The sequence below is a fragment of the Trichomycterus rosablanca genome, chromosome 23 (assembly GCF_030014385.1).
Source record: "Trichomycterus rosablanca isolate fTriRos1 chromosome 23, fTriRos1.hap1, whole genome shotgun sequence".
Classification (NCBI taxonomy): Eukaryota; Metazoa; Chordata; class Actinopteri; order Siluriformes; family Trichomycteridae; genus Trichomycterus; species Trichomycterus rosablanca.
This window is the reverse complement of record NC_086010.1, coordinates 1,805,001-1,832,411: the sequence shown is the minus strand read 5'-3', so window position 1 is coordinate 1,832,411 and position 27,411 is coordinate 1,805,001. Positions and strand designations below refer to the sequence as shown.

The 27,411-nt window shown below is 46.5% G+C and overlaps 2 protein-coding genes across 2 annotated transcripts in view; both read left to right on the top strand.

Moving 5' to 3' along the window:
* The first annotated feature begins 1,834 nt into the window (after positions 1-1,834).
* ifnlr1 (interferon lambda receptor 1) lies at positions 1,835-10,750 on the top strand. The gene is made up of 7 exons (XM_062985166.1): positions 1,835-1,982; positions 2,833-2,959; positions 5,270-5,433; positions 5,550-5,740; positions 8,445-8,586; positions 8,728-8,852; positions 9,926-10,750. Exons 1-7 carry the CDS (start codon positions 1,940-1,942, stop codon positions 10,748-10,750), a joined length of 1,617 nt encoding a protein of 538 aa, XP_062841236.1. The 5' UTR covers positions 1,835-1,939.
* Positions 10,751-16,334: 5,584 nt separating this feature from the next.
* The window catches only part of myom3 (myomesin 3), a 35,724-nt gene continuing 24,647 nt past the window's right edge, over positions 16,335-27,411 (top strand). Inside the window, exons 1-11 of the mRNA XM_062986001.1 lie at positions 16,335-16,418; positions 18,417-18,532; positions 20,748-20,852; positions 21,617-21,770; positions 22,663-22,820; positions 23,614-23,706; positions 23,856-23,944; positions 24,730-24,774; positions 25,607-25,747; positions 25,835-25,996; positions 26,625-26,766. Coding sequence (XP_062842071.1) covers positions 18,426-18,532; positions 20,748-20,852; positions 21,617-21,770; positions 22,663-22,820; positions 23,614-23,706; positions 23,856-23,944; positions 24,730-24,774; positions 25,607-25,747; positions 25,835-25,996; positions 26,625-26,766 — 1,196 coding nt within the window. The 5' untranslated portion in view covers positions 16,335-16,418; positions 18,417-18,425. The remainder of the gene's footprint in view (positions 16,419-18,416; positions 18,533-20,747; positions 20,853-21,616; positions 21,771-22,662; positions 22,821-23,613; positions 23,707-23,855; positions 23,945-24,729; positions 24,775-25,606; positions 25,748-25,834; positions 25,997-26,624; positions 26,767-27,411) is intronic.

Genomic DNA, 27,411 nt, shown 5'->3' with positions numbered 1-27,411 from the left:
CAGCGCGGACGCCTGTAACAACGTCAGATGTGGAGACGTGATGTGTACCGGTTCAAAAGTATCTGGACGTCCGACCACCAGCCTGCTGGACGACCCATTCCAAAAACAAATGGTATTAAAATAGAGCGACCTCTGTGTGACCTCCTTAGCGTGAACAACAGCGGCTCTTCTGAGAAGAGCTTCTCACAGGAATTTGAAGTATGTCTGTGGGAATTTGTGCCCGTTCAGTCAAACACTTCAACAAAATGTTCTTATTCGTACCTTCGTCAAAGCAGCTTTTTTATTTTGAGGATTAAATATTTTTCCAAAAACGTTCTGCCAGAAGAATCTAAAATCAGACGAGCGCTCTCTCTCTAAATCCTGATTAGCTCAGGAATCGGGTCGTGACCCCGCGGGGCCGGTGGAGTCCCCCGCTCCCTGCTCCGCGGGGTCCACACGGAAAAGCAAACACCATTAACACCACGTCCAGGAAGTCTGAGAGAGAGCGGGAACACATTAAGGTCCGGCGTGAGCGGGTTAGCGCTTCTGCTCGTTCACTTTCAGCCGCGACTTTAATTAGCGCTCAGGTTCAGCGGAATAAAACATGAACCTGTAGAGGGAAAATGTTCCTGGGTTTTACTGGGTGCTTGGTTATGAAGCGTGCCGACGCTGCTATCAGACCTCAGCCCAGAGATGGGGACTGGAGTCGCACACACAGCGACTTCAGACTCGACTCGGACTCGTTTCAAATGACTCGCAAAAAATGACAGTCAGCATGTGTTAACATCAGTTACGTGTGACAATTACATATTTATATATGATCCGACATCATTCTGATCTGCTCTCTGATAATAAAAACGCTCTGGCCGTCTTAACCCACAACGCACACAACGTGTAAATGTTCCAGCCAGCTTCCGGCGTAGTGATGAAGCGTCGCTCCCTACTTAAAATGGTGGAATACCCTACGTAGTGCACTTCACAGTAACAGATCATGTGAATGGAACGCTCCTACAGAATTGGAGCTAATGATTGTAAGAACCGCTTTCTGAACCAATCAGAGCTTCTGATTGTAATTGTTAGTAAGAAATGCTGTTATCTGCATTTATTCAGTTTGCGTCACACAGATGACGTGGTAATGAAACGCTCGATCGGCTTTCTAACCACTTCCTGTTTTACTTCACAACCGGGAAAAGTTTGGAGGTTTTTAATTATAAGCACATTTACAAAATAACGGATTCTATTCCTAATGGGACACACGCTTATAAATGTAATAGCATCTGGAAGAACAGAAGCTCAGGTACAGTTGTGCAAGTGAGGTGAATTGAAGATACAACATTGCCCATGACCGTGTCTGATATTAAACTTGTGAACTGATGAATCTTGTGTAATGAGTAACTACCGTTCCTGTCTTTAATGGAACCAAAGTGTAAAACATGTAACGTGTAAAATCCTAATAAATAAATTACAGACGCTCGACTGCTCTGATACGGATCTCGACTTTTCCCAGGAAGGTGTAAAAATAAAAGGCTCCACATTCCTTCCTTCAGCACCTTTTAGTTTCCTTTTCTCCTTCCCATAAACGTCTTCGTGCCGAACACGTTCCTCACCCCATCAAACCTGAAATACAGGAACACGCCGGTGGGAGGAGGAAGGAGGAGAACAACGAAACATCGCTCCAAAGTTCACCTGCACACACACACACACACACTTCCTCACACACACCTGTTAATCCACTACGGCACTTCAGCTCGGCTCTCTCAGAGACGGAACGGAGAACCTGCGCCGCACCGACCTCCTGAGAACCAGACAACCAACAACCAACCGAATCTCCTGGTTCACGATGCCGCCGAGAAGTTCCGTCCGTCTCGTAGGATTTCCAGACCTTCAGGAGCCTTGAGGCACCTCGAGGAACCTCAGTATCGCCGGATCGTCTTCGTCTGGACCGCCGGATCGGGTCACTATGTTCTCATTGAAGGTGTTCCTGCTTTTCTTCTGCTCCTCAGGTGAGTGATGGACATCCTGGACGTGATTTTCTTCACGCAGACTTTTCACTAATATCAGGTTCCTGTAATCTCACACACACTGTAGTTCAGATTAGATCCTGAAGGTCCGAAGTCCAGTCCTTGTTTCTACACTCACTGTCCATTTTATCAGCTCCACTTACCATATAGAAGCACTTTGTAGTTATACAATTACTGACTGTAGTCCATCTGTTTCTCTACATGCCTTTTTAACCTTCTTTCACCCTGTTCTTCAATGGTCAGGACCCCCACAGGACCACCACAGAGCAGGTATTATTTAGGTGGTGGATCATTCTCAGCACTGCAGTGACACTGACATGGTGGTGGTGTGTTAGTGTGTGTTGTGCTGGTATGAGTGGATTTTAAATATCGTGTCCACTCACTGTCCACTCTATTAGACACTCCTACCTAGTTGGTCCACCTTGTAGATGTAAAGTCAGAGACGATCGCTCATCTATTGCTGCTGTTTGAGTCGGTCATCTTCTAGACCTTCATCAGTGGTCACAGGACGCTGCCCACGGGGCAATGTTGGCTGGATGTATTTGGTTGGTGGACTATTCTCAGTCCAGCAGTGACAGTGAGGTGTTTAAAATCTCCAGCAGTGCTGCTGTGTCTGATCCACTCATACCAGCACAACACACACTAACACACCACCACCATGTCTGTGTACAGTATGTCTGTGGGAATTTGTGCCCACTTTGTGCTCATCCCAGAGCTGTTGAGTAAAAGGGGCCAAATGTAAAAGGGGCGTCCCAATACTTTTGCCCATATTTGTCTATATTTAGTGTAGGATATTTTGTAGGTTCTCACATGGTTGTTTTTGCTCCTATAGGTTTTCGGTGCCGGGGGTGCGACAGGACAAGGGTTTACTTTGAGTCCCGAAATTTCTACAGCGTCCTCCGTTGGGATGAAGTGGAACTCCCTGGACAGGACGTCCGATACAGCGTCACCTATCACGAGTGAGTGGAGTAATACCTTAACCCGGGAGTCCTAAAGAGCAAACACTGCATTTCTCCTCTTCTAATTTCTAAATTCACGTATTGCAGACACAACAGTCGCTAACAGGTGTAATAAATCAGTTATATACATAGAATTACATGCTGAGAAGCAGTTTAGGGAAGGCCCTCTTTTATTCCTGTGCACAAAGCTTCACTCAGCAGCTCTGGAATGAACCGGAACATCAACAGAGGCTTTCTTGACTAAATGGACACAAATTCCCACAGACATGCTGTACCTCAAAGTCTCGTGAGAAGCCCTCTCAGAGGAGCGGCGGCTGTTATAGCCGAAAAGATCTTATTTATTGTAATGATGTTTGACAAGCTTACAGTCAGGCGTCCGAATACTTTTGACTGATAACGTATGGGTTAGGAAGTCTGAAGAACTCCCAGGGTACTGAACTAGTGATCAGAAGGTTGCTGGGTCAAGCCCCACCGCTGTTGGGCCCCTGAGTAAGGCCCTCAAATTGTTGTCATGCTGCCAGTGTGCATGTTACTGCGGTGTGTTTTTTCTCTCCTGACCTGTGTAGATGGGTGTATCTTCTTCCTCCTTTTCTCTCAAAAATCCTGCCCAGAATGTTGGATGTCTGACTCACAGTCAGCATTCCAATTCATCTTGGATGGGTTGGTTTAGAAAGGGGCACTCCCCAAACTGTTCTTATGTCACTAAGAGTCTGGATCATCAAGAGCAGCCCAGATCATTGTTCCCCCTCCACTGAGCATGTGTTTCTGCTGCTCCAGAGTCCAGTGCTGGTGTGTTTTACATCATTCTGGTGCCATCTGTGAACCCTGAGGTTGCTCTTAGTGATGGTTTGGAACCGGGTACTGATTTCTAGTAGCTCTAGTTGACCTGACTGCATGACCGCTTTGGATTTGTAAGAGGAAATCCATGCCGACACAGGGAGAACATACAAAAGCCCACGAAGAAAGGACCCAGGCTCTCGTCTCGTGTGATTTCTCTTTCCTGACCGATTCGCACATTTGAGCTTTGAAGAAGTCGCGGTTTTAATTTTCATGTTTGTACTTCTCGTTCGGACCGACGCTTCCCGAAAATCTGAGGAATCAAAATAACAATAACAATCGAAAACGATTCGAGTTCCGCTTTTATAGCGAAAAATAAAGTCACGTAAACAATACGAGCGATCGGAGCGACACGCAAAGGGCCGGAACGATCCGGCACGTCTACGAACTGTTTCCAAAAAAAGTTGGGACGTTTTGTAAAACGCAGTACATGAAGAACGTGTGGTTTTATTTTCTTGGACCCTTATTGAACTGACAAAATAGATCAAATATTTTGTATAATAATACATAATACAAATATAATATTTTCACTGATCAGCTTTATTTTTACTCTATATGGCCAAAAGTATCCGGACACCCAACATCGAGCCTGTCGGACACCCCGTTCCAAAATCACAGGCATGAATTATTTAAGGCACTGACAGCCAGTTTCAAAAACATTCATCTTTTTTGGCTTATCATGATACTTTACAGTATGTCTGTGGAAATTTGTGCCCGTTTAGTCAAAACATGACGGGTTTGCTGGCCGGGAGCTGACGTTGGTGTTCCGATTCATCCAGAGCTTCTCTTTTAAACCATGTGAGCTGTTTAATTTTAATTTTATTTATCTACCATGTACAAGTACAAACCCCCCATTCCCAGAAAAAAAATGGAATGCCTTGCAAAACTCAATAAAAAGAAGAATCAAGAGGCCGCTCAGGTAGCGCAGAGGTAAAAACACACACTGGAACCAGAGCTGGGATCTCTAATGCATCGTATCGAATCTCAGCTCTGCCTGCCGGCTAAGGCTGAGCGGCCACATGAACAACGATTGGCCTGTTGTTCAGATGGGCGGGACTAAGCCGGATGGGCTCTCTCTCTCATAACTGGTGCAATTATGACCTCTGCTGGCTGATTGGTGGCGCCTGCACAGGGATGAGAAGAGAGTGCTCTCAGGGTGTGTCTTTCCGTACACAACGCTGACCTGCACTACACCCGTCAAAGTGTAGGTGATAAGATGCATGTGGCTGCTGCCCACGTGTCGGAGGGGGCGTGGGTTAGCTTTGTTCTCCTCAATCAGAGCGAGGATCGGCATTGGTGGAGAGGAAGCATGACGCAGTTGGGCAATTAGACGCGCAAAAAAAAAGGGGGGAAAAAGCATAAAGAAATTTTTTTTTTTTTTTTAAACGGGACGTCCAACAAGCTTACGGTCAGGTGTCCAAATGCTTTTGGTCATGTAGTGTTCATGTTTTTATTTATTAATTTATCTTATAGATATGGGAATAACTCGCAGCCACATCTGGAATGCCAGAACATCTCGGAACCCTCCTGCGACCTCAGCTCGGTGATGACCAACATCCACATGAGATACTTTGCCAAGGTCCTGGTGGGCGGGGTCTGTTTCGGGCAGTACGTGGGCTTCGTCCCGTTCGAAAAAAGTAAGACCGCCGTCTCGAACGTCGCCTCGAAAGTCCGAATCTATGACCCTGTGAATCTGTGACCCTGTGACTCTGAGTCTGATCTGCAGTTCTGTTTTTATGTTCTGTCCTGTCAGCCGTTCTGGGCGCTCCGGACGTGACCGTGACCGCGGCCGAATCGTCTCTCGGCGTGACTCTGGCGCCTCCTGTGGGACCTCAAAACCGCTCCATGAGTGAAATCACCTGCTGGGAAAGCTGCCCCCGGGACAGCCGGCCCTCCATCGTCTACATCGTCCACTTCACGCAGCCCGAGTTCCAGTCTGGAAGGGTAAGAGACGCTCGTTCATTCATTCATCCGTTTCCATCGACCGCTTCGTCCTGGTCCGGGTCATGGTGGGTCATTAGGACCTAATTTATTGCAGGGCATCACACAGTCACTCAACTGCACCTATGAGGACCACTGTTCTGTGTTCTGGAGTTAAAGAGAGGTTTTATTGTCATTTCAGCTCTATACAAGGACCAGGAACCAGGATACATGGTAGTGAGTAAATGATAAGTGAGGTCAAACATACTGTGATATACGGTTAGCAGCGTAGAGTTTATATAGCAGCAGATATTAAAGAGTAAAAATACAGTCACTAGGTAGTTGTGTATTGGAGTTGTCAGAGTCCAGAGAACAAGACTGTGTGTGTGTGTGTGTGAGTGAGTTTTGTGTGTGTTAGTGTATGTATGTATGTGTACGTGCAAGTGTGTATGTTTATGCAAGTGTGTATGTTTATGTATGTGTGTGAGTGTGCGTGTGTATGTTTGTATGAGTGTGTGTGTGTGTATATATATATATATATATATATATATACAGTGTATCACAAAAGTGAGTACACCCCTCACATTTCTGCAGATATTTAAGTATATCTTTTCATGGGACAACACTGACAAAATGACACTTTGACACAATGAAAAGTAGTCTGTGTGCAGCTTATATAACAGTGTAAATTTATTCTTCCCTCAAAATAACTCAATATACAGCCATTAATGTCTAAACCACCGGCAACAAAAGTGAGTACACCCCTAAGAGACTACACCCCTAAATGTCCAAATTGAGCACTGCCTGTCATTTTCCCTCCAAAATGTCATGTGATTTGTTAGTGTTACTAGGTCTCAGGTGTGCATAGGGAGCAGGTGTGTTCAATTTAGTAGTACAGCTCTCACACTCTCTCATACTGGTCACTGAAAGTTCCAACATGGCACCTCATGGCAAAGAACTCTCTGAGGATCTTAAAAGACGAATTGTTGCGCTACATGAAGATGGCCAAGGCTACAAGAAGATTGCCAACACCCTGAAACTGAGCTGCAGCACAGTGGCCAAGATCATCCAGCGTTTTAAAAGAGCAGGGTCCACTCAGAACAGACCTCGCGTTGGTCGTCCAAAGAAGCTGAGTGCACGTGCTCAGCATCACATCCAACTGCTGTCTTTGAAAGATAGGCGCAGGAGTGCTGTCAGCATTGCTGCAGAGATTGAAAAGGTGGGGGGTCAGCCTGTCAGTGCTCAGACCATACGCCGCACACTACATCAAATTGGTCTGCATGGCTGTCACCCCAGAAGGAAGCCTCTTCTGAAGTCTCTACACAAGAAAGCCCGCAAACAGTTTGCTGAAGACATGTCAACAAAGGACATGGATTACTGGAACCATGTCCTATGGTCTGATGAGACCAAGATTAATTTGTTTGGTTCAGATGGTCTCAAGCATGTGTGGCGGCAATCAGGTGAGGAGTACAAAGATAAGTGTGTCATGCCTACAGTCAAGCATGGTGGTGGGAATGCCATGGTCTGGGGCTGCATGAGTGCAGCAGGTGTTGGGGAGTTACATTTCATTGAGGGACACATGAACTCCAATATGTACTGTGAAATACTGAAGCAGAGCATGATCCCCTCCCTCCGGAAACTGGGTCGCAGGGCAGTGTTCCAGCATGATAATGACCCCAAACACACCTCTAAGACGACCACTGCTTTATTGAAGAGGCTGAGGGTAAAGGTGATGGACTGGCCAAGCATGTCTCCAGACCTAAACCCAATAGAACATCTTTGGGGCATCCTCAAGCGGAAGGTGGAGGAGCGCAAAGTCTCGAATATCCGCCAGCTCCGTGATGTCGTCATGGAGGAGTGGAAAAGCATTCCAGTGGCAACCTGTGAAGCTCTGGCAAACTCCATGCCCAGGAGAGTTAAGGCAGTTCTGGGAAATAATGGTGGCCACACAAAATATTGACACTTCAGGAACTTTCACTAAGGGGTGTACTCACTTTTGTTGCCGGTGGTTTAGACATTAATGGCTGTATATTGAGTTATTTTGAGGGAAGAATAAATTTACACTGTTATATAAGCTGCACACAGACTACTTTTCATTGTGTCAAAGTGTCATTTTGTCAGTGTTGTCCCATGAAAAGATATACTTAAATATCTGCAGAAATGTGAGGGGTGTACTCACTTTTGTGATACACTGTATGTGTGCATTTGAGTATGTGAATGTTTATGCGTGTGTGTGTGAGAGCTTGTGTATATTTGTCTAAGCATGATTGTGTGTCAGAATTTAAGTGTGTGTGTGTATGTGTACGTGCAAGTGTGTGTGTTTAGGTATGTGTATGTTAGTGTGTGTGTGTGTGTAATGTCGGTGTATGTATTTAAGTGTGTGTGTATGTATGTGTACGTGCAAGTGTGTGTGTGTGTGTGTGTATGAGTGTATATTTGTGTAAGGGTTGAATAATTGTGGCCACATCGTCTATTAAAGCTCTGCAGGAACACTTAGTTCTTTGAACCATAAATCAAGGTACTCAGACGTGCTAGTGCAAACTGCCAGCTGCCCTACAGAATATGGCTGATATTAAAACCTACTGCTAGTCTGTAGGACCTAAAGTTGGGTTGCAACATGACTGAACCATCTGAGACTCAATGACCAGATAAAAATCGTTTTCAGTTCCAGCGCCTGTGCAGTGAATACTTGCGGCACTCCGGTGACGCCTCTGCTTCCGTCCCGTAGGTGTACAAGAACACGAGCGGCGTCATCACCGTGAACCACGTCAAGAAGGGCGCCATGTACTGCGGCGTGGCCATGTACCAGCTCGCCCATCCGGTCGCCAAGCGCCTGAGTGAAAACGCCACCTTCTGTCTGACCTTACCAGGTACGGGCTCTTCTAAAAGACCTCCAAATATCAAACCACAGCTTCCCTAATGACGGGACACGCCCCCCTCGTGACTCCTGGTGTTTTCGTGCGTTTTCCCGCTCTGACTGTGTTTTGGTGGATTTGTGCCAGCAGCTGCAGGAATGACCTGGATTCGTCTGGTGCTTGGCGTATCGGCGGCGGTGGCGCTCGTAGTTCTCGGTGGCGTGGGGTTGGTGATGTGCCAGCAGTACGTCACACGGAAGAGAAACCTGCCCAAGGCGCTGGTGAGACACTCTTTGTTTTACAGAGGGAGATTTACCGGAGTAAAAGAGGCCCCGCCCGGTGTTCCTGGCACATGTGTGTGTGTGCGTGTGTTGTGCATGCGTGTAGAATAAGTGTGTTCATGATGTGTGTGTGTGTGTTCTACATGTGTGTAGAATAAGTGTGTGTGTGTAGAATAAGTGTGTGTGTGTGTGTTTAAAATAAGTGTGTACTCTGTGGATGTGTGTGTGTGTGTTCATGGTGTGTGCAGTGGGGATGAGTGTGTATGTACTGTATGTGTGTGTGTAGACTAAGTGTGTGTTCTCAGTGTGTGTATGTGTGTGTGTTTATAGTGTGTGTGTGTGTTGTACATGCGTGTAGAATAAGTGTGTGTTCATGGTGTGTGTGTGTGTGTGTTCATGGTGTGTGTGTGTGTGTGTGTGTTGAATAAGTGTGTTCATGATGTGTGTGTGTAGAATAAGTGTGTGTTCATTGTGTGTGTGTTCATGGTGTGTGTGTGTGTGTGTGTGTTCTTTGTTTTAGAAGAGCCACTACATAGCCAAAAGTATTGGGACGCCCCTTCTAATTACTGAATTCACATGTTTGTAATTTTAAGTTGTCACATGCTTCCGATTTGGCACCAACAGTTTAGGGAAGGACCTTAGCTGTTCCAGTTCTGGCTTTGGGATGAACCGAAACATCGACTGATCAGCGCCCAGCTGTACAAATGCGGTCATCTTTGGACTAAACGTGCACAAATTCCCACAGTATTGTGAGAAGCTCTTCTCAGAAAGAAAAGGTCACACAGGCTAGAGGTTGCTCTATTTTGGTAGCCTAGTGGTTAAGGTACTAGGCTAGTAATCAGAAGGTTGTTGGTTCAAACCCCACCACTGTCAGGTTGCCACCGTTGGACGCTTGAGCAAGGCTTTTAACCCTCGATTGCTTGGACTGTGGATAGAAGCGTCTGCCAAATGCCAGAAATGTGAATGTAAATGATCAGGTGTCCAAATACTTTTGGTTATATAGTGCATGTATATAATATATATATATATATATATATATAATTTTTTATATATATTTTCTCTTTCTATAACAGATCATATCTAAAACTCGCTCTCCTAACTTCAGTCCCGCTCCTAAAGTCCAGATCTCGGACCTGACGGTGTCCACCGAGCCTCCGCTGAACAAAGACATGGACACGCCCGTCCTGAGGAAGGCAGCCGCGCTCACCCAGGGGAGTTACGCCGCCCAGGACTGCCGCGCCCAAGACTGGCGCGACCATTCGTACACCAATCAGCACGTAGCGCCGATCAAACCCGGCGACCGGACGTCAGACTCCTGCACCAGCTACAGCATGGTGGTGGGCGTGATGGTGCCTCAGGACCCGGAGGAATTCGACAGCGGTCTCGGGCGCTCCCTCAGCCCGGGCGCTGACTCCTCCCCCGGGGACGCGTTCCAGGACCTCGGCGACGCCCGATCAGAGCTCGAGCGTTCGGTTCTCCCGGTGTCCCGCGGCGCCGACGGACGGCTCGAGTTCTCCAGCCTGGTGTTTCAGCCCCTGCTCCCGGGCGTCTCCCCCACGACCCCTCCTGTGACGGCATCCACGCCCGCCTCGGAGACCGCCCCCCTGCTGACGGACCTGTTGTTTAGGGACGACTCGGGGTGCGCGGAGCAGGATCTCGGACCCGACTACACCAGAGCCTACCTCCCCAACAGGGTACCCTGCTTCAAACCTGCTCCCGTAGGCGTGGCGACTGACTTGTCGTCGAATTACAGGCAGAACTGGGTGCCAGGGATTCTACCCGACCCCCCACTGAAGGTACCCGAGCATCCGCAGGAACCAGAGGAGGGCGTGGAGGGATCGGCGCAGAGTTTCGGGGGCATGTTTTTGGATGGATGGGCCGTAGAAATCCATTCATAACCGCCTATTTTTTCTCTCGTTTGCTAGCTTGACGCCTACGCCGCGGAAATCGACGTCAGCCAGCAAATTTTGTTCCAGGTCCGCGAGACCCCTCATAATATTCACCAGCGTTTGATGACAGATATAAATGTAGCTGAAAGCTATGAATCATCACTGCCGGGATTTGGAGCCCCCTTCTGGACAGATAAATAGTAGACCGGACTAAAAGTGGGCGGGGGGAGGATGTAGAGATCAGCGCGTGACTCTCCGTGCGCGAGACCGACCTCACGTGCCGATCCACCGAACTACGCATGAATAAGAAGGGCTCGTGGACCTCACGCATTAAAGGGAGGGCGTGTCAGTACGCCATCCGGGTCTCAAGCAACGGAAAGATAACTGTTAATAAATGTTGGGGTAAAGTAGGATGAAGGGTATCCTGATCCTGGTCCAAGAACCTTAGAACTGAGGGTCAGGTAGAACTGGATGCTGGGAATCTAGATCTCCTGACCAATGTACATGCACTGACCGGGCATAATGAGGATGGCAGGGCATTAAACGTTCCTGGAACTGTAACGGTCATTCATTGTGTGTTTGACCATGGCTTGATCCTGGTTAGGGTGGCAGTGGGTAGAAAACCAGCGGGCGAAAGGCAAGTTCAAAGTCCATCACATGGCACACACACACACCTAGGAGGACTTTCGTGTCTTCAATTAACCTGACTGCACATGTTTGGACTGTCGGAGGAAACCCACACGGACACGGAGACACCGGGTGAACATGCAAACTCCACACAGAAAGGACCTAGATCGCTCCACCTGGGAATCGAACCCAGAACCTTTTTGCTGTGTGTTTTTTTTCATGATGTCATGGCAGCACTGTAATGCCGATCCCTTATTAGGATTGCTTTGTTTTGTTTAGCACATTTACCATCAATCATGTCACACATCAATCACCTTCACCACGCCCACCCGGGGCGCGTCTGCGTGTCTATTTTTGCTCTGGAGCTTCTCTGACATCAGACTGAATCACACACACTCGCGGTTTCACCAGAAAATCGTTTGTTTACCTCAGACTTTTGTAGCGCCGATACCGCCCGCGATCGGACGGCAGGCGGGTCACTTTAGGTTCGTCCAGTTTTTTAAAGCACTTTTCAGGTTAAAGACCTGCGTTTACGATACACGATCGAAAGTATTCGGACACCTGACCACCAGCTTGAAAACACTCTCACTCACTTTCTTAACCGCTTATCCAATTATGGACACAGGGGGGTGCTGGAGCGTATCCCAGCTTTTCAATGGGCGCAAGGCACACAGTAACACCCTGGTCGGGGCGCCAGTCCATCACAGGGCACACACACACATTCACCTATTGGGCAATTCAGTGTCTCCAATTAACCTGACCGCATGTTTTTGGACTGTGGGAAGAAACCCACACAGACACGGGGAGAACATGCAAACTCCACACAGAAAGGACCCGGACCACCCCGCCTGATGATCAAACCTTTTTGCTGTGAGGCACTTTTGCTGCTGATGCAGTTACGACCTCTGCTGGCTGGTTGATGGTGCTGCGGTTGATGGAGTCGAGGAATAATGTGATCAGGGTGTGTCTCTCCGTACACAAAGCTGATCCGCATGTGAACTCGCCTTGTGCAGTAGATTCAGTCGGGTACTAATCACGTCTCGGAGGGGGCGTGTGTCAGTCTCGCTCTCCTCAATCAGGGCGGGGGTCAGCACCAGTAGAAAGGAAGCATTACGCAATCGGGTAATTGGATGCGCTAAAGTCGGGAGAAAATCATCATGTGATCTGGAATGAACTGGAACATCTTCAGTGCCTGTTTGTTTATTGAATGGGCACAAATTCCCATACACAGACATACTCTAGTTCAAAGACTTCGGGTCCGAATACTTTTGAATACATATATTTAAAGCACTTTTTAGGTTAAAAACCTGCGTTTACGATACATGACTGAAAGTATTCGGACTCCTGATGCTGAGCTCCAAAACAAACGAATGCTGTTAAAATAGAGCGACGTCATGTGATCCGGAATGATCTGGAACATCGTCAGTGCCTGTTTTTTGACTAAATGGGCACAGATTCCCATACACGGACGTACTCTACTACAAAGACTTCAAAGTCTTGTGAGACGCCTTCACAAAGGATCTAGCGGGCATTATTGGCAGTGCCGACACGGTAGCAGACACGGTTCTGCTAGGGCGGGATGACCGGACTATGTAGGTGTGGGTGGGGTCTTCAAACGCTGTGTAAGGACCCTGAATAGCAGATAAGAGAGGCCCCTGTGCAGAATGCATGGGTGGAAAAGGGTTCTGCTAAGAGAGGCATGAGCAGCGATATACCCTCCTCACCTGCAATCAGGGATCCACCAGCAGCGGGACGGGATTTACGACAAGCTCACGCTCGGGGGTCCGAATACTTTAGACCTTATACTGTGTGTATTTTGTTTTGTTTGTATTTTTAATCTATTTTTTAAAATAATTTAATACCATTTCAATTGAATGAAACGTGTCTGTAAAACTGTTGAACGTGTCTCTGTTTGCATCTGTCATTTTTTTAGCTTTTTATTCTCTAACGTTTGAACCGTAATGAATTGACGAAGCGCCAGTAGCGTTCTTATTTTATTATTATTATTATTTCCACAGTGTCGTTAGCGACATCTGCGTATACATGAAGTGTCTCTGTCGTGTGTCTGTACGGATCTGAAGTCTTGTATGTTAAGCTAAACGCGTGTCGCGTGACACGTCGAGACGAAATAAACGAAGCGTGTGACCGTCGCTCCTCTGAAGAGCCTCGTTATTTAATTTGATTGATTTTCAGGTACCCGGTCCGAGTGCAGATATGATTCGGTTTTACGACGCCGCTGATTAAACATGAAGCGCTTCACAAACAGTACAAAGTTCAGACTCGGCTGGTTTACGGCTGTAATGACCCCGTGATCGAGGGCGGTGTGACGCACGCTGTGTGTTCGGTGTGGACAGGGCGGGGCACCGAGTTACCAAACCTGAAGGTGTTTTCGTGACTTTATTTATTTATCTGATCCGACACGCTTTCCATCTGCTGCCACTTCTTATCACCTGTCAGGTTTCACAACATAGAGCCATATCACGTATGGAGAGTCACGCTAAGCTCTGTATGAAAAGCCCCCCCTTTCTTCCCTCCAAAACGCGTCTCACAGCGGAGGTAAACAGAAACACCGTCCGACCGCTTCTCCATCAGACACAGCAGTTTTTGACCAAAAGTATGTGGACACCAAACCACAATCTAATTAGACGTTCAATTTTTAAACCGTTGGCTTGATATTCAGCAATAACAGGCTCCACTCATCTGGGACATTTACATTTTTGGCATTTAGCCAGTGAGACACTCAGCAATTAAGGGTTAGGAGCCTTGCTCAAGGGCCCAACAGCAGCAACCTGGCAATGGTGGGGCTTGAACCAGCAACCTTCTGATTACTAGTCCAGTAGCTTAACCACTAGGCTACAACTGTGTGCCTGTGAGGATTCATTTGTTAGGGTCAGGCGCTCATGGACGAGAAAGCACTGCTTGCGGTCGGCGTTCCGATTTGTCCCACAGGTGTTTTATCGTAGGGTTGAGGTTGAACCTGTCATTCACCTCGTCTGTGGGTGTCGTCCAGACACCTGGGGTGGCCAGAGAGCACATTCAGATCCGTCGCTTTAAACTCGAGCTGATAAACGATCATTATGTTTAAATGTGTGAGTTTAGGAACGTAAATAAATATATAAATTAATTTGGGTGCTTTGCTGATCCGCGTCCCGCTGATCGTTTATCGTTACCACGGCGTGTGGTCGCGTGGTCAGTATAAATAGCCGTTAGCCGTGGGTTCGTCCCAGCCGTGCCGCTGTTATTCCTGGTGTGAATGTGGAGAATGTGGAGAGCAGAACTGTTCCTGTACCTCCTGCTGCACCGTCGGGGGGGGAGGTGGGTCCAGTACAGCCGTATAAATAACACACACACACCAGTGTCCTTCACACTGCCCTGACCCTCAACCTCACTGTAAACCTTTGGGAGTGTGGCGATTTTTATCCATTGTGAACATCTGACTCTAGAAATGACAGAAGGGGCACAAATTCCCACAGACGCACTTCAATATTAAGTCACAGCTTCATTTCGGAATGGCTCATCCCTCATGTTTACGGTCACGCGTAAAAAAAACTAACAGCCACACTTCCCTTGATTCCCAGGGATCTCTTAGTTTAGGTTACCGTCAGTGAGGGGTTTTGTATGTTCTCCCCAGCAGCCGTTCTATTCAGTTTCGCTCACGGCATTTTCACGAGGCTCCGGACCCACCACGATCCTGACCGAAGTGTGAGGAACAATACAATGGAAGTAACATGAGCGGTGATGATGTTATTGTTATTTTTAATTCGGCGTGACCGCCTGCACAGCTGAGGATGCATTGTTCCGTTCAAATCCTCTATAAATCCAGTGTGTGTGTGAGTGTGTGTGTGTGTGTGTGTATGTAAATGGGTGTGAGTTACTGTGTGTGTATCTATCTGTATGTGTATGTAAGTGTGTGTATGTAAGTGTGTGTGTATGTAAGTTTGTGTACGTAAGTGTGTGTGTGTATGTAAATGTGTGTATGTAAATGTGTGTGTGCGTGCATGTGTGTATCTATCTGTGTGTGTGTGTGAATGTAAGTTTGTGTAAATAAGTGTGTGTGTGTGTGCATGTGTGTATATGTAAGTTGTATAAGTGTGTGTATGTAAGTGTGTATATGCATGTGTGTGTGAGTGCATATGAATGTATGTGTGTATTTAAGATTGTGTAAGTGTGTGTGTGTTACTGAGTGTATATGTAAGTGTGTATGTAAATGTGTGTATGTAAATGTGTGTATGTGTGTGTGTGTAAGTTTGTGTACGTAAGTGTGTGTGTGTATGTAAATGTGTGTATGTAAATGTGTGTGTGCGTGCATGTGTGTATCTATCTGTGTGTGTGTGTGAATGTAAGTTTGTGTAAATAAGTGTGTGTGTGTGTGCATGTGTGTATATGTAAGTGTGTATAAGTGTGTGTATGTAAGTGTGTATATGCATGTGTGTGTGAGTGCATATGAATGTATGTGTGTATTTAAGATTGTGTAAGTGTGTGTGTGTTACTGAGTGTATATGTAAGTGTGTATGTAAATGTGTGTATGTAAATGTGTGTATGTGTGTGTGTATGTAAGTTTGTGTACGTAAGTGTGTGTGTGTATGTAAATGTGTGTATGTAAATGTGTGTGTGCGTGCATGTGTGTATCTATCTGTGTGTGTGTGCATGTGTGTATATGTAAGTGTGTGTATGTAAGTGTATATGCATGTGTGTGAGTGTGTGTGAGTGCATATGAATGTGTGTGTTTGTAAGATTGTGTACGTAAGTGTGTGTGCGTGCGTGTGAGTGTTACTGTGTGTGTATGTGTGTATGTAAGATTGTGTAAGTGTGTGTGTGTTACTGTGTGTATATGTAAGTGTGTGTGTGTGTGTGTGTGCCATCCTGGCCTTGGTCTATATTTACCACCTTTTGTTCAGCTGTATTTTGCCATTGAAGGACATTGTCTGTGGTCACACACACACACACACACACACACAGAGGATCAGACAGATCTAGGAGGATCAGTGAGATCCAGGATCTAGGAAGCCGCTCCCGGACCTCAGAATCCTGAAGATTCACTCTCTCAAGCGTAAGTCTGAATTTTTCTCCTGCATGATGCTATTAACCCTCCTGAGTGTCAGACAGACACAAAACTCACCATTATTCAGTACAGAGTTAACATTTCTCACTCGATTACTAACCTGCTGGTGCTGGTCAGGGTCTCGGAGGGTGCTGGAGTCTATCCCAGCTCTCAGTGGTCTTGTAGCTCCAGTAGCACACATCTGACTGTGTGTATGTGAACTGTGTGAGACCCACACGCACACTTAGAGAACATGCAAAACATACATGAAGTATGTACACTCCTGCGCCTCAACCCTGCGCCTCACCCCTGCGCCTCACCCCTGCACCTCACTCCTGCACCTCACCCCTGCACCCCACTCCTGCGCCTCAACCCTGCACCTCACTCCTGCGCCTCACCCCTGCGCCTCACCCCTGCACCTCACTCCTGCACCTCACCCCTGCACCCCACTCCTGCGCCTCAACCCTGCACCTCACTCCTGCGCCTCACTCCTGCGCCTCACCCCTGCACCTCACTCCTGCGCCTCACCCCTGTGCCTCAACCCTGCACCTCACTCCTGCGCCTCACCCCTTCACCCCACCCCTGCACCTCACCCCTGCGCCTCCCTCCTCACTCCTGCACCTCAACCCTGCGCCTCACTCATGCACCTCACCCCTGCGCCTCACTCCTGCGCCTCACTCCTGCACCTCACTCCTGCGCCTCACCACTGCGCCTCAGAGAGTCCAGAGTTATTTTTCACATCTCCAGTCATCCGTCTTCCACTGGAGCGAGTTATTTTATCCGCGTTCCCTCCGGGCGCTCGGGCGCTGTATGAGATTTCCATCACCTCGTTTTTTTCTTGTTTTTGTTTTTGTTTGTTCCTGTGTTATAAAGTTGAGGGGACGGGATATTGAGGAGGGAACCGTCGGGGTCTTTTGCCGTTATTAGGACGTCAGAGAGGCGCAGGGACGGGGCGCGGTGCCCGTCTGTGATGGAACGCCGGGTGTCGGCTGCAGGTCGGGCAGAAAGGAAGTCGTTTGTGTTTCTCGTGAGCGCCCCCTGTGATTAATGATGGTGTGAGTGCAGGGGGTATCAGAGGGGCGCTTGAGATGATTTTCGGTTTATCTGCTTTGGGCCCCTGAGCAAGGCCCTTAGCCTTTAATGATGGTGCTAGTGCAGGGGGTATCAGTGTGGACCCGAAATAATGAAGTATCATTCACTCAGCTGACCACAAGGGGGCGTTTGAGATCATCTTTTGTTTTGCTTTAATTTATTATTTTTATTATTTCGCATTTACTTCCATTTTTTGCCAATTTGGATATATCCAGTTCTCCTGTGCACTCTGGCGCCCTCTGCTGCTGCACAACACCCTTGTTATTTGAGATATTAGAGCAGCGGTAGCTCAGTGGTTAAGGTACTAATACTAGTACTACGACTTGTAATTAACTAGTAATCAAACAGTTTCCTATTCTAGTTTCACTGATGCCAAGTTGCCTTTTTGGGCCCCTGAGCAAGGCCCTTAACTATCAATGATGCAGTAAGGACAGGGGGTATCAGTGTGGACCCAGAAAATCCTTTTTTATACATATACATTTACATTATCAGCATTTAGCAGATGATTTTATCCAAAGCGACTTACAGTACTGTAACAATATAAAGTCTAAGCAATTGAGGGTTAAGGGCCTTGCTCAAGGGCCCAAGAGTGGCAACCTGGCAGTGGTGGGGCTTGAACCGGCAACCTTCTGATTGCTGGACCAGTACCTTAACCACTAGGCTACAACTGCCCTGGTGATTTGAATTTGTGTTTGGAAGACACGCCTGCCCACCAACTCAGATCTCAGCTCTGCTGTCAGCCGGTCGGGCGCCCACACAGACACATGGCGATGGCTGAAACAGAACAAGTGCGCCCTCTGCTGACCGCTCGAGGCAGCTCATTACAGATGAAAGTGTGTAAGACCACGCCCCTGGCTGGTGAAAAGAAGCGGTCCACTGTACACGTACATCCGCTCTCTTGTACTGTTCTTCTAGGGGTTCGACATGGCGGCCAAGACGGTGACGTACCGGTGCCAGGAGAAGGAGGAGGGTCAGATGTCTCACGGCATGGAGCTGTCCGCACAGACGAAGAAGAAGAAGTTCACGTCCAGGTACGACCATCATCATCATCATCACTTATTTTACTATTTTATTTCTGCAATTTCTCCCAGTTTAGTCGTAGCCGGTTCCTCTTCCTCTGCTGGAAACCCTGATGGTGTACGAGGAGGGTATATTTGCCCGACACACCCTCCCTCCGACCCCCTCTTATTCGCTCGTACTCTGTCTCACCGTACTCGGGCTACTAACCAGGGTCTTTACACAGCGTCGAAGACCACACCCACTTTTTAGTCCTATCTTTTCCCACCCAGCAGTCTATCTGCACTGCTAATTGTGCCTGCTAGGGGGCGCCCAGCCGACCGGTAGCACAGCTGATATTCAAACTCGTGCTATTCTTTACTGAGCACTTTATTAGCAACACCCATCTGGTCTGTCTATTCATTAATTATCATATAAGCCACACCTACCGTACAGGTGAGCTCTGTGGGTATACAATCACTGTCTGTAGCTCATGTGTTGCTCTGTGCCCTTTGTCTATACCTTAATATTTAATTGTTAAAGGATGTTTAAAATACTGTTGAAGTTAATAAGTGATTTTAAAATCCTATTTAATCAATGGCTAGAGCGGGTACAAGGGTATAAAACAACACATGGGCTACAGTCAGTAATTGTATACCCACAAAATGAATCTGTAGAGGAGGTTTAGCTTGTAAAATGACCATTTAATGTACGTACCAGGTAAGTGTTCCTAATAAAATGCTTGTTAAGTATACCAGACTGGGCACAGTCTTACACCTGATGCCCTTCCTGATGCCACCCTCTTATTTCTAACCGGGCTTGGGACCTGCACTGAGAGCACATTGACAAATGCAAGTGCACCTCCAGACCGCTGAGATGCGACCCCCGTTTGAACCCATGGCGTGTGAGCGTACATAAACGTTTTGGGTTGGATCTCGTCCCACCGTAAACACGTTACGGTTTCAGCGTGGGTTAGTCCCTGTCGCCACGCTGAGCGTGAGAGGTGTCACCTTTCAGCCGAGTTGTTTACGTTCCGTTACAAACCCTGAAGCCACGTCGACTTCTCCATTTCATTCAGCCTGACCCCTCCGGAGTTCCCCAAACGAGGGTGTGGAACTTCTGCTTTTCTGTTTACGGATCTTAAAATGTTGTTCATATAACGTGACCACACACACACGTGGTGGTGGACCGCACCTTCTCTAACAGCCCAACCGTACCTGTTACCTATTGTTACACGTGGAAACAAGTCGCAGGGTGTTTCCCCTTTTTAAAATCCACTGCAGGTGTTGTGTGTGTGTGTGTGTGTGTGTGTGTGTGTGGGTGTGTGTGGGTGTGTGTGTGTGTGTGTGTGTGGCTGTGTGTGGGTGTGGGGGGGTGAAACGAACACCCGTGCAGGTGCTTTCGATCCGACTGCTGATGTTCTGTGTGACTAGAAATGCAATAAAAAAATGTAAATATCAAAATAAATAGTAAATAATCGCAAATATTTTATTAAAAATTAAATATTTTAATAATTAAATATTGAATATCAGAATTAAATACATTTAAAATACAAACATTTAAACATTTAAATACAATTAAAAAAAATTATTTAAAATGTAATATCAGAATTGAATAGTAAATATTTATAAATGTTTTATTTAAAAATGTTAATATTAGAATTAAATAGTAAATATTTACATTTTTAATAAATGATATAAATATCAAATTCATTTTGTATTACTTTTATATTAAATAATATAAATTTCAAAATTAAATAATAAATATGTAAAAATGTTTAATATAAATATCAAAATTAAATAGTAAATATTTATTATTTTTTATTTCAAATGTAAATATTAAAATTAAATAATACATGTTTTTATTTTTATTTAAAAATGTAAATATCTAAATTAAATAGTAAATATTTCTAATATGTGTAAACAGAAATGTGTAAACAACATCTGACGATATGCTTGTTTAAAATACAGTTTAGAAACCCTTGACATTAACATGAACTTGACGCCTGTTCCACCTGCCGGATCACAGGGAATTTGCGACAGTGCAAAAATAAATGAAATCCCCCGCCCTCTCCCCAATAAAAAGATGAACGCATTTGTGTGATGAGTAAAATGAAAAACACATTTGTGAGAGTAAAATGAAAAACACGACCCTTGACCACAGCAGCAGCAGCGTTGTTCCACCCTGTAGCTCCATCGTTCCTGTGTTTACTCACCTGCTCCTGTTTGTTTGTGTTTGTGATTTCCTCAGTGATGAAGGCGCCTCACTGGCCGAGTTCTATCCCATCATCCCCGGCGACATCATGTCCGTCAAGGAGATCCTGACGGAGCCCGTGTTCCCACGACACCGGACCTGGTACGCTAGCTTCTCCAGAACACACTCAGTTTCATTTATCCTGGTCAGGGTCTCAGTAGGTCCGGACACACGAGGTGCATCACTCAGCGATTAGGGAACTGGACTAGTAAGCATAAGGTTGTCTGTTCATGTCCCACCACTGCCTAGTTGGCACTGTTGGGCCCCTGAGCAAGGCTCTTAACCCTCGATTGCTAAGTCGCTTTGGATAAAAGCGTCTGCTAAATTCCACAAATGGAAATGGAATTTCAGATGTATGTGAACAACAGTTTAGGGAAGGCCAGGAAAGAAAAGGTTCAATTTCCGAAAAAAATATAAATATCAAAATTAAATATTTACAATTTATTTATTTAAAAAATTTTAATATCAAAATTAAATAGTAAATATTTACAATTTATTTATGTAAAAAATTAAATATTAAAATTAAATATGAAATATTTACAATTTATTTATGTAAAAATTTAAATATCAAATTAAATATGAAATATTTACAATTTATTTATTTAAAAAATGTAAATATCAAAATTAAATAGTAAATATTTACAATGTATTTATTTAAAAATATAAATATTAAAATAATTATTAAATATTTACAATTTATTTATTAAAAAAATATAAATACGTATATATAGTATAGTATATAGTATAGTATACAGTAGTATATAGTAATAGTATAATCACAAATCTTTTAAAAAAAGTGGAACATCATAATTTGTAGGAAAACTATCCCATAGTTCATCTGTTCACCCGGTGTTCTGGTTCCTCAGGGAGGTTCTGATGGAAACCGCGGAGAACGACGAGCTGCGCCAGCGGGACCAGTGGACCCTCTTCAGTAACGAGGGTGAAAAGATGGAGATCGAGACGATTAAGGACCAGCACATTGTGCGGCGACGCGTGGACCGCGAGGTGCTGAGGACGGAGGTAAAACCCCGGCGGTAGAGCGACACCTAGAGCGCTCTGTGGATTTCGGATCCTTGGGGGTCCTTCTGCGACACGCTAGAGCAGGACCAGGATGGGAGGGAGTGTGGGTGCAGCGTGCCGACAGAGGTCTGGGGATCCAGGTTTGAACTTCCTAGAGCCTTCATGTGACCGTTCGCAGTGAAGCAACACACCGGTACCAGCAGCTATAAAGCCTCCTCGAACCACAACTGTTCTCCCTCCAATTCTGATTGCGTTAGAGCCGGGATTCGAACCCACAACATTCCGTTTGACATCATAAAGCCCTAGGCTACCACTGCCCCTAATTTCATTTCAGCGAAAGTGTTCAAGGTCCTAAAATTTGATTGGTCTCATTCTTTCATGTGTTAATTTTTTGGCATTTTGGCGCCACCTGAAGGTGGAAGGTGGAAGGACACCCACCATACAGGCACACATACTCATTAAATTCATATTTAATTTAATTTAGACCTTTGTTGTATTTGTGCACGACTCCTGCCCTGTCTCAGGAGAGCCCCGGACTATCACGTGCCCACTCCGCCACTTGTGCAGTCACTGGCCTCAAACTGTTTAGGTGTGGTTGCCTCACCCAGCCAGCAGAGGTCACAATTGCTTCAGAGTCTTTTATTCTCCAGCTTACATTGACGTCACGGCTGAGATTCGAGCTCAACACCTCTAGATCTCAGCATTAGATCCTATACCCCCATGAGCCCACCCTCTGTGAGCGCAATCAGACCCTGCTAACTAGCTAATCCCATAAACCGTCGTCATTTCACGTCGCTCTCAGATTAGCTGCTCTCCTCACCCTGAGAATCTCTCCTCCTCTCCTGCCGTCACGCCTCCGTGACTCTGATGAATTTTTTATTTGCACCCTCAGGCGGAGAGGAAGGCGTCGGCTCACCTGAAGTTGCTGCAGGATTTGAGCATGAAGGCTCCTGATTTTTCCGTTCTGCTGCGTCCGCACGCCGTCTGGGAGGGGATGAGTGTCAGGCTGTCGTGCAGCGTGGAGGGCCGGCCGACGCCCAGCGTCACCTGGTGAGAACTGACACTCCAAAACAGTAACATTTAATAAATGAATCAGGTGTTTATCATGTCAATTACTAACAGTTGCTATAAATCACTCATATAAAGGAAATTAGATGCTAGCAATGGTTTAGGGAAGGCCCTTTCCTGTTCCAACAATAAAGACATGAAGAAAAGTCCAACCAAACAGCTTTGGAATGAACTGGAACATCAACTGAGGCTTTCAGTGCCCAGCCATACAAATGCTATCTTCTTTGGACTGAGCGGGCACAAATTCCCACAGTCCTGTGCGAAACCTGTTTTTCTCTTGGTCACGCGTCCCATGATTAACATTCAAGGGACGTGACACCACTTCTGGGGCAATTCGGTCTCCCATTGTGGTTCTGAACAGAGACTCTAAAGCACTGCAATCTTGACCAGGTTCCCATCAACAGATAAAGGTATTCTGGCATCCCACCCCAGCAGAAAACCAAACCAGACCAATCACGGTCCAAGAAGAGCTGGCATGTCCGTGAGGGAGAAACCGTGACGTATAGAAACACTCCCACCTGGAGCGGATTTACACTCGATGAAGCACAAGTGACTGTCAATCATCTGCGCCTCTGTGCCCCCTCTGCTGGCCAACTTTGGTATGGCAGAAGGTGGCTACACCAGATCATCACTTGGTTCCAAAACCTTGGACTTTTTACGCTTATAATTTTAGTGATTCCAAGTGAACACTTGAGATTCTCGACGTTGAGACTGAAGACCTCAGTGTCTGGTGTGACGTTTGGTGTGACGTTTGGTGTGACGTTTGTGTCGGCAGGTATAAAGACGACGTTCCTCTGACGGCGGCGTCACAACCCTGGAACCACAAGCTGCTCCAGAACTACGGTCTCAGCACTCTGGAGATCAGGAGGTGAGCAGCACCTTTTAAATATATACACATGAGCAAAAGTATCAGGACACCCGTCTAATAACTCGGCCTTTACCGAGTTCAGCCGAAACACGTTGAGTTAAAGATCCTACAGATTTGGGTTCCTTCACCCCTGTGCTTCTGTCTCTCAGGTGCAGCTCTGCAGACGCTGGAGAATATAAAGTGGTGGCCAGAAGCTCTTTGGGTGAAGCCACGACCTTCGCCACCCTCGTGGTCAACTGTGAGTCTCCCAAAAGCTCGTGCCCTCTCTTTATTAATGCCCGCTGCTTTGGAACTCTGATTGTGAACGAGACCTTCTTTTTCGCCACGGGTGCCTGACCTCACAAGTGTTCTTTTGACTGAACAGGCACAAATTCCCACAGGGACACACCAAAATCTTGTTGAAAGCTTTCCCAAAACAGTAAAGTCTGTCACTGCCTTAAAAATAGGGCGGTCGTGCCCTCCTTTTTATTAATGCCCGCTGTTTTGAAATGTTGGTGTGAGGGGTTCGGATTTGGAACGCTGATTGTGAATGAGACCTTTCTGTTGTTCTTTTGTTCTTTTGACAGATTGGCCACAAATTCCGGCATGCACACTCCAAAATCTTGTGAAAAGCCTTCCCAAAAAGTAAAGGCTGTAACTGCCTTGAAAAGAGGGCGGTAGGGGGGCCGACATGCTCGTTGTGAGGGGTCCGGATACTTTCGGCCATATAGCGTATATGGACCTTGTGCCAGCAGGGAAGGCCCTTTCTATTTCACCTGTTAGGTCCAGGTCGTCTCCAGTAGCTGACACAGGCTGCATGGAATTTCCAGCGTGTTTGCTCAGGTGTCCGAATACTTTCGGCTGTTCTGACTGTTATTTTCTCAGTCCAAATACATCAGGAGACACTCAAGTCACGTTTTGCTTCTGTATTTCCGCTGTTTAATCTTCAATTCAGTATTATTAGGGATGATGAAAGCTGTACTGCACGCGTGTGTAGACGGATTTCTCTTTAACCCTCCGCCTCTCTGGTTCTTACTTTTGCAGCCGTTCGAGGAGCCGATGCGGGACTGAGGAGCACTCAGACCGTGGGTGAGTAACATAAACGTCATTTTTTACTCCTTTGATGATCCAGAGGCTGCAAATTGCGATTCGATGTGGCTGCGTTCAGCGCACGAGGCGTCTGAAATGAAGTCAAGTCAAATTGATCTGCTTAGTGCTTTTTAAAGCGGGCGTCGACTCAAAGCAGCAGATTTCAGGTTCAAAAAACCCTGATGAGCAAGCCGAGGGAGACAGCAGCGAGGGAAAAAACTGTCAGCCGGTTGGGCGCCTGAACAGACACTCGATTAGCTGTGACTGTAGTGGGAGGGACCACTAAGTCTGCCGGGTGGGAAAAGACGGGACTAAAGAGTGGGCGGGGTCTTGTGTGCTGCGTGAGGACCCTGGTTAGTATCCCGAGGCGCATGTACAGAAGTGGAGGAACGTGGAGATCAGCGCATGACTCTCCGTGTGAATAAGAAGGGGTCGGTGGACTGTGCACGTGTTGGAGGGAGGGCGTGTCAGAGAATATACCCTCCTCGTACACCATCAGAGGAAGAGGACTTGGCTATGACTAAACTGGAGGAAAAAGGGAGAAAATGCGCTGCTATGACAGACCGGAGATAAACACACTTAAGCCCTGTGTGTTAAACAGCAGCACTTTTTTTATACTTTTCGTCTTTTGTCTGTTGTAGCCTAGTGGTTAAGGTACTGGACTAATAATCAAAAGGTCGCTGGTTCAAGTCTCACCTCTGCCAGGTTTCCACTGTTGGGCCCTTGAGCAAGGCCCTTAACCTTCAATAGCTTAGACACTTTACTGTCACAGTACATAAAAGTGTCGGCTAAATGACAAAAATGTAAACGTCTCTTCTCATCGTCTGTCCAGTTCGGGAGCTGGAGCTCGAGGCCTCGTTCCTCTCCACGTTCCCGCCGTCGTTCGTGAAGGAGGGTGAGACCCTGACGCTCGGCTGTAGCTTCTCCTCGTCTCTGCTCCCCTTCCAGCAGGACGTGGTCTGGTTTAGAGACGGTACGCCGCACCGCCCGCACCTCAGCTCGTTACAAACATTCAGAAATGCAAATGTTTATTTATATATAAACAAACGTGTGTGTGCAGGAGTTCGTCTTCGTGCCTCCAGTCGGCTGGACGTGCTAACCACCCCGCGCTCCACCACCCTCGCTCTGAAGGGGGCGCACAAGGAGCATGAGGGTCGGTACATCGTTCGACTCCGGACCCGGGACGGCGTGGCCGAGCACAGCGCCTACGTTTACGTTAAAGGTCAGACACGTTTACAGTACAGGTATAGAATACAATGTATAGAAATACACCGTCTGACCAAAAGTATGTGGACACCTGTTGCTAAGAGCGTTCACACAGCCCTGATTTGAACCCCATGAAATGAAATGTAGATTGTGTACCAGGTCTTCTCACCACTTCATCATCAGTACATCAATATTTCTGACTAAATTAGGCACAAATTTCCATAGGCACAGTGAGAAATCTTGTGGTTAAGCCTCCCAAGAGAGTTGAGCCTGTTGTAGCCACGAATGAACCCCCAGCTTCACTTTAATGCCTGTGGTTCTGAACTAGGATGAACACCAAGCCTATAGACTATAAGGGCAAAAGTATGTGGACACCCATCATAACGATCGAATTTTAGAACTGATGGCTTTAAACTGAACACTGTGCCAACAGTTTGGGGAAGTCCCCTTTCTCTGTCAGTGTGATTACGCCTGCTTCTCATGCCTTCCAATATCAGAGATCATATTAACATCATATACGTATAATAAAATGTTTTGTGTTTTTAATAAAGATCTCAAATTTTTTATATCCAGAAGCTCTTATTAGCTCTGTATTAATCCAATGCTAAAATAAACGTCATCTTAAATATCTGTCTGACCCTCAGATGGTCCTGCCACTGTTCCCGGAGCTCCGGGCTCTCCTCTGGAGCTCGAGTGCTCCGATGTGAACCGAGATTTCGTTTTCCTCTCCTGGAAGCCGCCCAGCGCTGACGGAGCCGGTCTGGTGCAGGGATACTTCATCGAGAGGTCAGTGGGACGGAAAACTAAAACGTTTTTGCACAGTTAGAGCTGGCCAAAAGTATTTGTCATTGGTACCTTCTGACTTTGAAGTCCGTCTGTGGGAATTTGTGCCCGTTCAGACAACAGATGGCAGAGTTTGTATGGCTGGGTACTCGGCACAGTTGGGCTGAGGTCAGGGCTGTGTGCAGGATTTTACACTATATGCCCAAAAGTATTTGGACGCCTGACCATGAGCTTGTCTAACTCTTTTGACAAGGCTTCTCATAAGACTTTGAAGTACGTCTGTGGGAATTTGTGCCTGTTCAGACATAGGATGACGGTGTTTGTATGGTCGGGCACTGTTGTCGGTGTTCCGATTCATTCCAGAGCTGTTGAGTGGGGCTGAGGTCAGGACTGTACGCTGTATGGCCAAAAGTTTAAAGACACCCTTGTGAATAATTAATTTAAATACTTCAGCCATAATTATAGCTACAGTACATGGTCAAAAGAATTCGGACACCTGAGCATGAGCTTGCCGCTCTTCTGATCGGGCTTCTAATAAGACTTTAAAGTACGTCTGTGGGAATTTGTGCCCGTTCAGACATAGGATGACGGCGTTTGTGTGGCCGAGCGCTGACGCTGATGTACCGGTTCAGGTCAAATCGAGTGACC